Source organism: Mytilus trossulus, chromosome 5, assembly GCF_036588685.1.
Source record: "Mytilus trossulus isolate FHL-02 chromosome 5, PNRI_Mtr1.1.1.hap1, whole genome shotgun sequence".
NCBI lineage: Eukaryota > Metazoa > Mollusca > Bivalvia > Mytilida > Mytilidae > Mytilus > Mytilus trossulus.
Window position 1 is genome coordinate 64,550,843 of NC_086377.1, and position 14,294 is coordinate 64,565,136.

General features: G+C 31.8%; 2 protein-coding genes across 2 annotated transcripts; both read right to left on the minus strand.

Moving 5' to 3' along the window:
• Positions 1-893: 893 nt before the first annotated feature.
• Positions 894-5,375, minus strand: LOC134719053 (cubilin homolog). Its single transcript, XM_063581992.1, has 2 exons — positions 5,277-5,375; positions 894-1,810 (listed from the first exon to the last, which is right to left on the minus strand). The coding sequence occupies exons 1-2, from the start codon at positions 5,311-5,313 to the stop codon at positions 1,038-1,040; spliced, it is 810 nt and encodes a 269-aa protein (XP_063438062.1). The 5' UTR covers positions 5,314-5,375; the 3' UTR covers positions 894-1,037.
• A 4,831-nt stretch (positions 5,376-10,206) lies between these two features.
• LOC134719052 (cubilin homolog) lies at positions 10,207-12,101 on the minus strand. Its single transcript, XM_063581991.1, has 2 exons — positions 12,013-12,101; positions 10,207-11,056 (listed from the first exon to the last, which is right to left on the minus strand). Exons 1-2 carry the CDS (start codon positions 12,047-12,049, stop codon positions 10,242-10,244), a joined length of 852 nt encoding a protein of 283 aa, XP_063438061.1. The 5' UTR covers positions 12,050-12,101; the 3' UTR covers positions 10,207-10,241.
• Positions 12,102-14,294: the final 2,193 nt, after the last annotated feature.

The following is a 14,294-nucleotide window of genomic DNA, read 5'->3' on the forward strand; positions in this document are numbered from 1 at the left end:
ATAACCGTTGTTTCTATTCTAATGCATATTTAACCCAAAAAAAAGCACTAAAGCTTCAAAAATGTATATAGATATTATTTAGATAAAATTCCGCAAAATTTCATGAAGGATTTGGCAAATTTACGTCATGGCAAAACACGACGTTCTTACGAATGATAAGTTTCAAGGGAAAGATTATTTCGTTACCTGTACGCTTCGAATTCGGGTAATATTTAATTAAAATGAAATTTGAGATATGTGCTATTTCATTTTAGAATCTGTTGCATTTATCGGAAATTTATGTTTTTTTTAGAGAGTCAAAATGGCGGCGTACTGCTAAGTTACGACATGCAAATTTGCTTTTGATGGTAAATATAGCAGCCATCAAACACAATAATGTAAATTAATAATCGCGTATGTTTGGCTGAAGAATTATAAAGATTAAACTCATTTTTTCTAGAGGTTATTGATATGTTAACAGGGTCTCTTACTCACAAACTTGACATTAAAGTCCTTCGGACTTTTATTCAGTTTGTGAGTTAATCGCCCCGGTTTTACACATCAATAACCTCTAAAAAAATGTGTTTATTCCTATAATATAATATTTAATTGTCTTTTCATTTACTAATTAAGCAATATTTGTACCAATAAGACACACTTTTGAAAGATCTGACTATTATTTATATTTTCTAGCTGTGTAGACAACAACAACGTAAAAAGTAGAATGTGATAGATCTCGGTTTTCCTAGGTTGCAGTCAAACTTCAGTAATAAATATTTGTATTTACGTAGTTTGAAGATTGTACATAACCCTGTAAGTGCATTAAGAAATTGATTTCGTTAGTGACATTCTCAATCACATATTCCAATATTTACAATCACTCATTACAGTGACGAAATAAATAAAGATTGAAGAACACTGCAAAAAAGTTTATTATATGATCAACAAGAATAGAAGAAGGTTTAGAATAATAAGTTCATGTTTTGGTGCACAATAGATTTTCTATAAATCTTTGTACATACGTCTCCTTTAAGATGATCATTGTAGCTATTTCGACATTACTCCCAACAAGCACCTTTCAGTTTCGTTTCATTGTCTTTGCAATAAAGTCGCGCCGGAAGTGTGATCTTTATGCCAGGTCCGTCATTTGGTTCGCAAACACAGCATCCTACAGGTCTATAACCATCTCTGCATTTAGGGTAACACAATGCTCCGTTGCTTTCTTCGTCACTACGACAACTTTGTCTTTGTGCAAGAGTTTTCCGTATACCTGGGCCGCCATTTGGTGTACACACACAGCATCCACTTGCATGGTATCCATCTTTGCATTTGGGATAGCAAAGACGTCCATTCATTTCTTCGTCCGATTTACACCCTTGTCGTTGGAAGAGTGTCAGCTTTATGCCGACATCTGTTTTTCTGCACGTGCATCCATCGTCATGGTAGCCACTGCTACACTTGTTACAGCACCCGAAGATTGTACAACAACATCCCTTTCCATATATATGGGCATCACTCCAACAACTGGTACCGTCATCTCGTAGTCCAGATGGACATGCTGTTTTATCTGGTAATCGACCTGCACCTCTTCCATAGCTATCCAGCCAACAACTTATCCCATCATCGCGTTGATTAGAGGGACAGTTTTCTTTATCCGGAACACGACCTGCACCTCTTCCATATGAGTCTTTCCAACAACTTGTACCATCATCACGCATTTCATCTGGGCAAGGTCGTTTGTCAGCTGGTCTCGATTTTCTATTGTTTTCATCTTCCTCTCGTTTAACTGTTCCTTCTTTTATTTCGTTTTGAAGGCCTTCTAAACATATGCCTGTAAATTAAAAAAAAATGGATTTGTTTTTGCTGCCGATATACTATATACATATATATACATATATATAAGTGTAGAAATATTAAATTTTTAATTTATTTAAAATCTTTTTTCGAACGATCATTCTGTTCTGAACATCATTTACCAAAGTTAAACCAAAATAATTCCAGGCAATCTTCGGATTCACTGATAAATTTAGCATAAATCAATCGCTTCTGCAAAATTCCGACAATACATAATGCTGTTGATATAGATATAAGACGACGTGGTATGAGTGCCAATGCGACAACCCAAAAGTACCAATTGAGAGTAAATTTACAAAACAACTTCTGGACGTGCTGAACATAGACTGAACTAATATCAATTGACTCCAAGTGAATTGACTAACAGTACTGAATTATTGCTATGAAAAGTGAATAATATTGAAAATGACGTAATATATCATAGTTCACAGATGTTCAGATCAATATTCTATTTATATTCATCACCTTAGGATAACATTATGCATGTTGGTGATCGTTATATTGCTTAATAGTTATCCAATATGTTATAATGACCATTTCTATCAGTAATATTCAGACTATCCAATAGCAGCCAATTAAGATAATATTGTTCAGCAGCTGATAAACACCGGTACAACGACAATGAGGGTGTCATGCATTAAAGTTCCTTTATGAAATTATTTCGAAACTGGAAAAATGAAATGAAATATTATTTCCACTGAAAGAAATAGAGCGACAAAAATAATTACAAGTAGCCTAAAAAGGAACATAACTATGGGACTTACAACCGTAAAATATCATATAAAAACTTAAACTCTCAACCAAAGCACTTTTGTAATGAACAGTATGCAGATGTTGTTATATCGAAAAGATACAATGCATCGTTTCAGCTTAAAATTTGCAAGTGGTTGTTTGTTTAAAGTCATATCTTTAATGTTTTTGATTATATTTTGCTTGGACAAAACTAGCAATGTATCAGACGCTTCGTCGATAAATATACAATTGCAAAACGTCAGTCTTCGATTTCTGTGATATTAAATTGTTAATAATTGCATAACAAAAATGTCATATACCAAAAAAAATAAAAAAAAATAATCTTTTAAATTACATAACTGTAATTGATGTAATTTAACACAGAGGATAATCTTAAAGATATGAACAACACAGGGTTTCGAGATAAAGGTGAAGACGTCAAAATTAATAATAATCAACATTCCCATTATAGCGATAACTTAACATGTATTGTTTGTTGCTTAAAACCCAGCATCAAATGAATATTCATGTTCTATTTGTAAATCCAGAGCTTGTTATTTGTGGTAAAGAAGATTATGGAACATTTGTTTTGTGTTTTTTTTTTGTTTTTTTTTTGGGGCACATGAACAAGAAAATTTAAACTTAGAACACTTATGAAATGTCATGATGATAAAACAGGCAGAACTAAGAGATGGTTTTACTGAACTCTTTATTTTTCTAAAAAAAAAAAAATTGATTCGACATGTAAGTGTGGATATTGTGATAGAAACAGATGTGAAGCATATTATTTTAATTTTAATATATATGTTACATACATTGTGCCTAACATTAAAAAAAAAATGGGGTTATCAATTTGATATATTGTGCTAAACATTTTACAATTTATGTTTATAATGATGTTTTAATATGATTTTATAGAATAAATTATTTGACTTTATTCAATTTCTTTATGAATAATACTATTTTTTCATTTCAGTTATTATGTAAACTCCCTAACGTTTTTTTTCTAGTGATTATACATAATCTCTGAACATTTTAGTGATTACTATAACACACCCGTGATATCGTGGTTCCGTGACTGAATTAAGGTATATAACTATGCGCAAGCCTTATTTTAGTATAAGTATTGTCATCTGATAAAGTCATGCCGATTATAAGATACACAGTTTTTCTCTGCTTTCAAATCTTTCTGTTTGAACCTGTCGAACTGGAACTAATCAATTATTGGTAATATTAATTATTTGGAAAACAAAAGGTCCTGGAATGGAGTATTTTTTAATCAACAACATTGTCCTATATTAGTTATAATAAAGATGAATTTTTTGATTCGCTGTTTTACGTCATGTATGCCCACTAACAAATTGAAAACTGTTCCTCATTTTTAGTCTTGTTATCTTAGAAAGTCTTACTGATTAAAATACTACAATAGGTAGCTATTTGACAATTTAGTAGTGTCAACCCTGTGATTATGACCCGTGTATATAGCATATTAACCCTGAATACACCGTTTGGTGGTGCGCCTGTCAGATGCGGAACGTACAGATTAGGTAATAGGTAACAGGTGAATATACTATTGGTATCGGTATCGGACTCGACCCGGAACTTCTTAATTATTGGCAATATTAATTACGTGGAAAACAAAAGGGCCTGGAGTGGTGTAATTTTCAATCTACACCTTTGTACTATATTAGTGATATATAAAGTTGAATTCTTTGATTCGTCGTTTTTACGTGATGACGGCTGAAAAATTGGACTTCGTAATTTTAGTATTATAGATATATAATCCCTAAACTAGCCAGTGATTCTACATAATCCCTGAAAATTTCAGGGATTCTACATAATCACTGATTATACAAATTCAGTGTAACATATATACTAAAACACACCATGTCATCGCGGGTCCGTGATTGAATTAAAATGTTTATTTCAAAATATTTAGGATTCGTATTGTCATTTGATATAATTTTGATGGTTGCACAGTTTTTTTTCTGATTGCAAAATCTTTTTGAATAAATGTCGTGGTTTTCTTACCACAATAAACTTACTATAAATTTAATTTTAATCATATTACGTGGTATGTGGTATTAAAGGAGAAAAAACAGGATTGTTAAATAGTGAACTCGATATAACATGGAAGTAATACATAGACTAAAAGCATTTCAAATTTCTCAGGAAGGGTTTCACATTACCCTGAGAGAGGAAGGGTTTCAGATTACCCTGGCAGAGGAAAGATTGACAGAAGGTAACAAGTGTCAAACAACCGGGAACTACATCTGAAGGATAATCTTGTTGTCCTACTGTGGTTCATTTATTTTCGTGTGTACCAATTTTCGTGGACGAGGAAAACTTGCATTTTTGTGGATATCAAATTTTGTGATTTCGGCAAAGTCTGCATACATTTATTTAGAAAAAATGTAATTCGCTGTTCCTATGTTTCTACGAAATCAATAAAAGTTGTTTTAATGAAACCACAGTATATTAGTTTTTTTTTATAATTTCAACAATTTGATTCCAGGCTGTTTTAAATTGTTATTTTAGAAATATAGTTATAATTATTATGTTAACGGTTTCAGTTAACTTTTAAGCGTGGTAAAATTTAAAACCATTTATTTCGTTGAGATATGTCGGAAAGACTGCAATGCAGCATACAGGTTAAGATAAAAAAAAATGTTATAAATAAAAAAAATGTTGTAAAGAATAAATGTACATACCTAATACCAAGATAACACCAAGCCTCAACATTAACATTGTTAAATAGTTTGCTTGTTAACAGTTGTATTGACAAAAACACTATAAATTTTGGAATGGCTTTACATTATTTTATAGGCAGTGAAACACCCACATGCGAATTGATAAATGTCAATTGTCCAAACTCCGCCTATGTCAGCATTTCGGTACAGATTCAATGCATTTGGTTGTAATGCAAAATTATATATGTTGCAACGGGAAATTGTGAATCTGGCAAGAAGAATGATCATTGGGTTTTTAATTTCACTTTGTTTTATAAATGTTAAGATATTTGGTAATTTGTAATTTCTTCACAATTGTTATATTGCCTGTAATTTTTAGTGGTTCTTATTGCATGTACTGCGTATGATATTAAGGGAAAAGGGAATGGGGAACTACGAATGGTGTAGAGGGCATGATGAAGAAGTAAATATTAAATAGTGTATGGTGTTATGCAAGATTTGTCTTGCTGTTGTCCTTTCACGTTTTAATTGTTTCACATCTTATCATGACAGAAACATGTTATGGTGAATATATTTGGTAGGGTGTATGAGGAATGGTACAAAGGTTTATAAGAACAAGTGTATGGTGTAATGATGAATGGTACACTTGGGAATTTGGTATCTCGTAAGAGATATGTTGCATGGTGTAATGATGTATGATATATTAGGAAATTCTAGTTTCTCGTACGAGAGATGGTGTATTGTTTTTTGCAGCTCAAGTTTGTATTCTCAATGTTTAGATATTTTGAAATTTACAATTCCATGAAATTTACCACGTACATGGAGGGTTACTATAAATAACTCGAATCGTTAATATAAAAGAGCAAAGGGGAATTATGTATGATATATGGATAAAATGGGTATTATTTGTGTTGTGTAATGGTTTATGGTGTTTGAGAAATAGGTTATAGAACTGATAATGGAAATAAGGGATGTGTTAGAGAGACAACAACCCGACCATAGAGAATATATGTTGTTATTGTGTACGAGGAATGGGTTATGAAACCAAGTATAATCAACCATGTTCTCCATACGAAAATGCCTGTAATAAGTCAGGAATATGACAGTTGTTATCTGTTCGTTTGATTTGAATCAAGATTTTTACAGTCATAAGTTACCACATTAACCGAAAATTTTATTCATCGGAAAAATAAAAACAATTTTGATTACCCATACAGTGGAGATTGGAAATAACAAAATGACAACAATCAGAAACGAATAAAAATTGAAAATAAGAAAATGACTAGCAATACTATTTTACAAATTCTTTGTGATTCTTTTGGCCCTAATTAGACAAAATGATACCCCAAAATAGTTTTAAATAAATTATGTCGATAACGACAAAAAAAATTATCTGAGGTCTATCACTTGTTGCTGCTCTAAATCCTGAGCCTGCAGATCTTTGATAACTATTTAAAACTATCTTGTTTGAGTTGATAAACTGTTAAAAAAATATACATATTTATGATACGCTCTATTCGATAAACTATGTTGGTTTACAGTAACTATTGGTATCATGATTGTACATTGTACGGTTTTCTTAAAGAACAAATACATGTTGAAAATTTAACACAACTTGATATCAAATTAGAAACTTCAATTTTTTCAAGCCAAATACAATATGAATTTGATTTTTTTTTCTCCAAAAAGATCTGATATGTACTGCAAATAAACATTGTTATATATACTGTAAAACAAAACAATTACGTTCATCAATTATGAAAATGTTACAAACAAACAATTATTGCCCATCCCGCATCGAGCGCCTTTTTTTATTAGAAATAACGTGACATGAAATTGACATCGTACGAAATATTATTTTGTGATTTTTCTTTGTCAACAGGAATATTTGAAGTGCTCAAGCACAAGTAAAAAAAGTTTTTGTCAATAGTATTATTAATAAATAAGGAGAGGATTCATAATTCCCATTTAAACAAATGTCTACTTCATCGCACGGCCTTTAAAGAAAATTCAATTCAGAACCGGAGATAGGGTGAGCTGGAACGTCCCATCAAGATAAGATGTGAAACAATTAAAACGTGAAAAAACAACAGCAATACTAATTTTCAATGACAAATTCCGGGTTTTTTCTCTCATAATTTAAAGCCAGCTATATTTGTTTTATTACTCTACAAAGATACGTAGATTATTTTGCATTTTGTGTCTGTGTTGGATTTGCTTATGAATTTTTTCTATATAACCGTCTGATTAAAATAAAATAAAGTTTTCCATACTTTGTGTATGCGTATAATAAATGAAATGGTATAATTGTAAATTGCGTCATCGTTTTTTTTCTGTTTCCAACATTCAAGGCTGAGAAATCTGTTGACATACTTAACCAGTTTCATGTAGACTGACTAACCGTGCTAGTGTTCAACCTTGACGGGGGAAAAGTAACAAAAACTTATGACGCCATTTATTCTACGCTGAACTAATTTATGGACAAGTATAATACAATGTTTCAAGTTTTGAAATTGCGCAAAATAAATAATTTACATACAGAAACTATCAGTTTGACATTTTCAATATGCATGTGAACATCAACAGATAAGAAATATTTGATTATATTCTGGTATATTTAACATAATTATAGATAACTCGTAAACAAGATTATTCAAATATAATGCAAATAGCGTCCTTAATTATTTATCTTTTTTATTTGCATGTGTGTTATTGCGTTATATTTTTAGCCAGTTGCCCTGATTTGTATATATAACAATAAATCCTGAACCCTTTAAAAATGAATTATCATAAAATTTTATTACGTTGAAATAGAATTATTGGTTACAACCAGAAAATTCTTGTTCTAATGCACATGCGCACAATCGCTACGAAGATCAAATTTTTGCATTAACATAAAAAGTGAAAAAGAGTCTGTGCGAAAACTCTTCAGAATAAAATACGAAAGATGTGTTTTTCATCCAATGTTTATTCACAACATTGTGATTGTAATTCAAGTACATGTAATTTCATTTATGTTTGTTTAAATCGGCAATGCATGAAACAATATTCTAAATTAAATTATTTTTTATAAAATGTCTCATCAAAAACTTTAGGTATGCCACACAAAATCCTACGTCATTCATGACCAGAACAGTACAGAACTCACGAAAGAATTACCGAAGAACATACCAGCGATTGCTCGTAGTTAATGATATCAAGATTAATATATTGCTCTCTTATGGTCAGCAATTTTGTTGTGAAAGAATAAACTATTCTGCAAATCGTTGGTTTTATCTTTTGCATTTTCCAGGATCACGTCATATTTGTTGATATGGCGTCAAATTTCAGACATGCTGAACTTTGTTCCTTTTAAGAAAGTTATAATATTTGACAAAATGAAGATTTATTTTCTATATTTCCGTTGCTATGCACAAACAAGTACATTATCTTTGCCTTTGAATGTCACCAATGAAATAACGTTTAGACATTAAAGTGACATTCTCATGATGTTGAATAAGCCAATCGAATTAATGCATTTTTCGTTTCATGTGATACGAGAAATAATCATTCATAAAAAATAGGTAGCAGGCAAAAACCATTAGAGAATAATAAGTGTGCCACATTTAGAGCAGGATCTGCTTACCATTTCGAAGCACCTGTGATCCCCCTCCCATGTTTTTTTGGGGGGTCTTGTTAATTAGTCTTTATTTTTTTTATATTATGTCTTCTGTACTTTTATTTGTCTGTTTGTTTATTTTATTTTTTAGCTATGATGTTGTCAGTTTATATTCAATCTATGAGTTGTCCCTTTGGTATATTTCGCCCTTCATTTATTGACAATTCAATCATTATGTATAAATGAAATATTTAAAACATTGAAATAAGTGTATATTGTCCTGTCGCCATTAGACAACCCCGTAAAATATAGGATGTGTTACTCTTGTTATACAAAGTGTTCTTATGGCAGTGCTAAACGTACGTTTTTGTCATTGCCCAAGTTCATTCTTTTCTCTAACTTATAATGAGGTCTATATACTAAATACTTTAGTAATAGGATGCGTACTGATTGGTATGCTAGTCAAATGTTTTTTTTTAATCAGCTCCATTTACCTTCAACTGCGAGCACTCTCAGATCTGTAATTATCGTTTTTTGTGTTGTTATGAATGGATGAGAAATGACAAATCAAATACACTGCAAAGTCCGGTCCGTGTTTGTTTGGTTTTTTTTGTTTGTTTTGAATCGGTCTGATGAACTGGTGATTTTCAACTGATTTTTATCATTTTTTTTCTGTTGTGTTTTTACACCACTGTTTGGGGAAGGATTGAGATAGTCATGAAAGGTAACAGGCTTATAGATTAATACGCCAAACGTGCATCGCGTCTACATAAGACTCATTAACTAGGCTCAGATGAAAATGGTTAGAAAGTCAAACAAGTACAAAGTTGAGGGCACACAAACATGTGTAACTCCGCCACATTATTGTTTGTACTTGTACAAAGCTAGTTGATGTCATTGGTTTAAGTAATACTATATGACAATTTTTTTACGACTACTCTTTTTTTTAAATTAGGCCGTTAGTTTTCTCAATTGAATTATACAATTTTTTTTGTCGGGACCTGCTTTGCCGACTAAATTGTAAAGATTGTTCTCATTGTCAAAGGTTGAACGATTGCCTAAATGTGCTAACTTTCACTACATTTGATAGGTAGTAGTCTCCTTGACATTTATACCACATCCCTCGATTTTTATAAACCAAATATTTGTATCTATCAAAATATTAAGATAAAGGTTAAAAGTAAGTTATTTTAATAATGGTATTACGGTAAGTTTTGTTATTTCATTGCCGTTTTACTTCATCTTTAATTAGTATAAAGATAACCGTATGGAAGATAAAACAGATAACCATATAGTGCATAACAGTTTATTATATGAGCAAAAGGAGATGAAAATAGTTAAGAATATTGAGTCAACTTCGGTTTTTATTGTCTGTTCATTAGTTTTCTCTAAAGTTTCTTACAGACTCCTCCGTTATCATTATCACTGTAGCCACTTTGACAAGTCTCCCAACAAACGCCATTCAGTTTGATTTCATTATTTTTGCAATACTGTCTCTGCGGTAGTGTCATCTTTATAACAGGTCCGCCATTTGGTTCACAGATGCAGCATCCTTTAGGCCTATAACCATCTCTACATTTTGGGTAACAGAGATGGGCAAGTCTTTCTTCGTTACTACGACAACTTTGCATTTGTGCAAGAGTTTTCCGTATACCTGGGCCGCCATTCGGTGTACAAATACAGCATCCACTTGCATGATATCCACTTCTACATTTTGGATAGCAAAGACGTCCATTCATTTCTTCGTTCGATCTACATCCTTTTCTTTGGAAGAGCGACACTTTTATGCCTACATTTGTTTTTCTGCACGTGCATCCATCGTCATGATAACCACTTGGACAGTTGTTACAGCATCCAAAGATAGTGCAGCAACAACCCTTTCCATATATATGGGCATCACTCCAACAACTGGTACCGTCATCTCGTAACCCAGATGGACATGCTGTTTTATCAGGTGTTCTACCCGCACCTCTTCCGTAGCTATCTAACCAACAACTTGTTCCGTCGTCGCGTTGATTAGAGGGGCAGTTTTCTTTATCCGGAACACGACCTGCTCCTCTTCCATATGAATCTTTCCAGCAACTTGTACCGTCGTCACGCATTCCAGCTGGACAAGGCCGTTTATCAGCCGGTCTAGCTTTTCTTGGATATTGATCTGCTTGTCGTTTGACTATACCGTCGTGTACGGCTTCCAAACATATGCCTGTAAAATCGAAACTGTTGCAAATGAGTTTGATTGTAAGTTCTGTTTTGTAATGATGCAATAAATTTCAGATAGAGCTACTTGATAAAAGTCGATCTCTTGTAAATGATCATGTATTATATGCGTTAATTCTCATCGAATATATAATTCTAATGATATGCCGTCGTCGCTTAAACGTAGGACCAAATAGCAATTTTGTGGTAACAACCAAATTAATATTATACTAGAGGTTCAAATTTATAAACCTAATATAGAATCAATCAACGAAATATGAGAATGTGAAGTTTATGTGCCATCAAATAATTTAAATTATTGCATAGCAATATAACATTTCCCACAGAAAGTAAGCCAAAGATAGCGTGCAATAAATTATATTATTATTTACAAATATATGTATAGTAATGTGCCACAAAATAATTATAGTAAAGTTCTAAATAAATAGAACCGTTAAGTTCAAAAACATTTAAAATCCTGTTCGTTTAACTATATCTTTTATATCCAGATCTGAAAACGTATGTTCTAAATTCATTTACAAAAGTACATAAACTCCTGGTGAATCTTATCTTGGATTTCGAGCATTGAACATTAATAACATGTACAGTAGTTGTCGTTTGTTTATGTAATATATTCGTGTTTCTCGTTTCTCGTTTTGTTTATATAGATTAGACCGTTGGTTTTCCCGTTTGAATGGTTTTACACTAGTAATTTTGGGGCCCTTTATAGCTTGTTGTTCGGTGTGAGCCAAGGCTCCGTGTTGAAGGCCGTACTTTAACCTATAATGGTTTAATTTTTAAATTGTTATTTGGATGGAGAGTTGTCTCATTGGCACTCACACCACATCTTCCTATATCTATGTATCTTTTGAAATTATTCAATTGAAACTTATGAGCGATATTGTCGTTTTTGTATTTTTTACATGTAATGCATAGAAAACTTGATATATAATGAGTACTTACATAATACCACGATGACACCCAGCCTCAGCAATAACATTGTTGGATAGTATATTTGTCAACAGTTAGGTCCAAACAATATACACTTCACATGAACTGAAAATTTATGTTATAGGCAATAAAAAAACCACAGGAAAAATGAACTGTGTCAATCGTTAAACTCCGCCTCCGTCAGTATTTTGTTGTAGTTTCAAATTTTGTTTTTAAATAAGTTCAATCAAATTTAAAATTTCAATCTGATATTATTAACATCAAGAGATTTGAACATGTTTATCATATCATCTCTTTAAATAATTATAAAATTTATTTCAATGAAATAAACTTAGATGACGCATTTCTGCCTTGTGTATCTTCTGCTGTGCATTTTCATGCCTAGATCATTTCTAATGAAAATTACTTATGAAACTATGTCGAAATGATGCTGCAGCTTAAAATAACATAATTGATCATGTGATATCATAATTTTAGACTTGAATATTCAATAATTTTAGACTTGAATATTCAATAATTTTAGACTTAATTATTCAATAATTTTAGACTTAATTATTCAATAATTTTAGACTTGAATATTCAATAATTGTAGACTTGAATATTCAATAATTTTAGACTTGATTGTTCAATAATTGTAGACTTGAATATTCAATAATTTAAGACTTGAATATTTAATAGTTTAAAACCTGAATCTTCAAAAATTTAATACTTGAATATTCATTAATCTTAGACTTGATTATTCAATAATTTTAGACTTGAATATTCGAAATATTAGCTACTTCAAATCATTTTAGTAAAGAATTTAACTCATAAATCGTTTGTATCAGTCTGTTTGTCTAAATAAAGGAGTATGTTTTCGAACGGTTCACATTAGCCTTAAAATTAAATCAAAGTAATTTTAGTTAAAACAAAATGATGACAAAATATATAAATATATTATATAAAAAAACAGATTCAACAAGATTTGACCCATTAAAACTATTGTTATATCTTTATGGCATCAAAATAATGCGCTCTTATAAGAGAACAAGAATTAGGGGGAGGGTTGAGATCTCACAAACATGTTTAACCCCGCCGCATTTTTGCGCCTGTCCCAAGTCAGGAGCCTCTGGCCTTTGTTAGTCTTGTATTATTTAAATTTTAGTTTCTTGTGTACAATTTGGAAATTAGTATGGCGTTCATTATCACTGAACTAGTATATATTTGTTTAGGGGCCAGCTGAAGGATGCCTCCGGGTGCGGGAATTTCTCGCTACATTGAAGACCTGTTGGTGACCTTCTGCTGTTGTTTTTTTTATTTGGTCGGGTTGTTGTCTCTTTGACACATTCCCCATTTCCATTCTCAATTTTATTTTCTATTTTTCCTTTAATTTCAAAGATTTTGCCAAAATTCTATTATTAGCATGTGTCACTGTTTTATATACATAGTTTATAACAACTCAAAATAAATAGAAAATTAAGGCCATTTTTTTCAGTAGGAATTACACATCAAAATGGAAATAAATGGGGTACTGCAAGTCATATGGTTCTTAATTTAACATCAAAACGGATGCAATATGTAGTATCCAGCATGCAGTGATGTAAATGTAATGAGCTTATTGTTGACGCAGTCTTTGATAATGATAAGATCAGTTCAAACCACAAGTCCATCGTGCCCTCAATTAATATTGCTAGTAACAAATCGTGACTCATAGACACATTCGATTAATTAAGAAATAGAATGTTTTATGAGGTTAGTACTATTGGAACCATTTGTGTACAACCCCTTACCGACCTTTTCTTATCATCTGGTGAGTCTCTTGGACTCTTGTACGAGAAGGGCATATGAACAGGATAATTCAATTTCACACTAAGATTTATTGATAGTTGATTTTTTTCTATTAGCAATCAACATTTTTCTAATAAAGTCACATTAGTACTAAAATAGAACAAGAGATAAAAAAATCGATATAACTTCCTCCCCAAGTTGCTAGACGTTCACATTGCATATGACAATAGCGGTCAGCACATTTTTTACATCACTGGGTCGATACCTCTGCTGGTGGACTATCAGTCCCCGAGGGTATCATCAGCTCAGTAGTCAGTGCTTCGGTATTGACATGATTTAACAAACTTTACTTAAATTGTCTGTTTATAAATTTTTGAAATTACTATGAAACTAAGGTTTCAACTCCCTCAGGCAAAGTTGGCTTTAGACGAATTTGGCTATTTATTTTAGGTATTTTTGACATATAGCTCTTCAACGATTTTCGGTACTTATACATCTTCAGATTTCAAATGTTTGGCTTTGAGCGT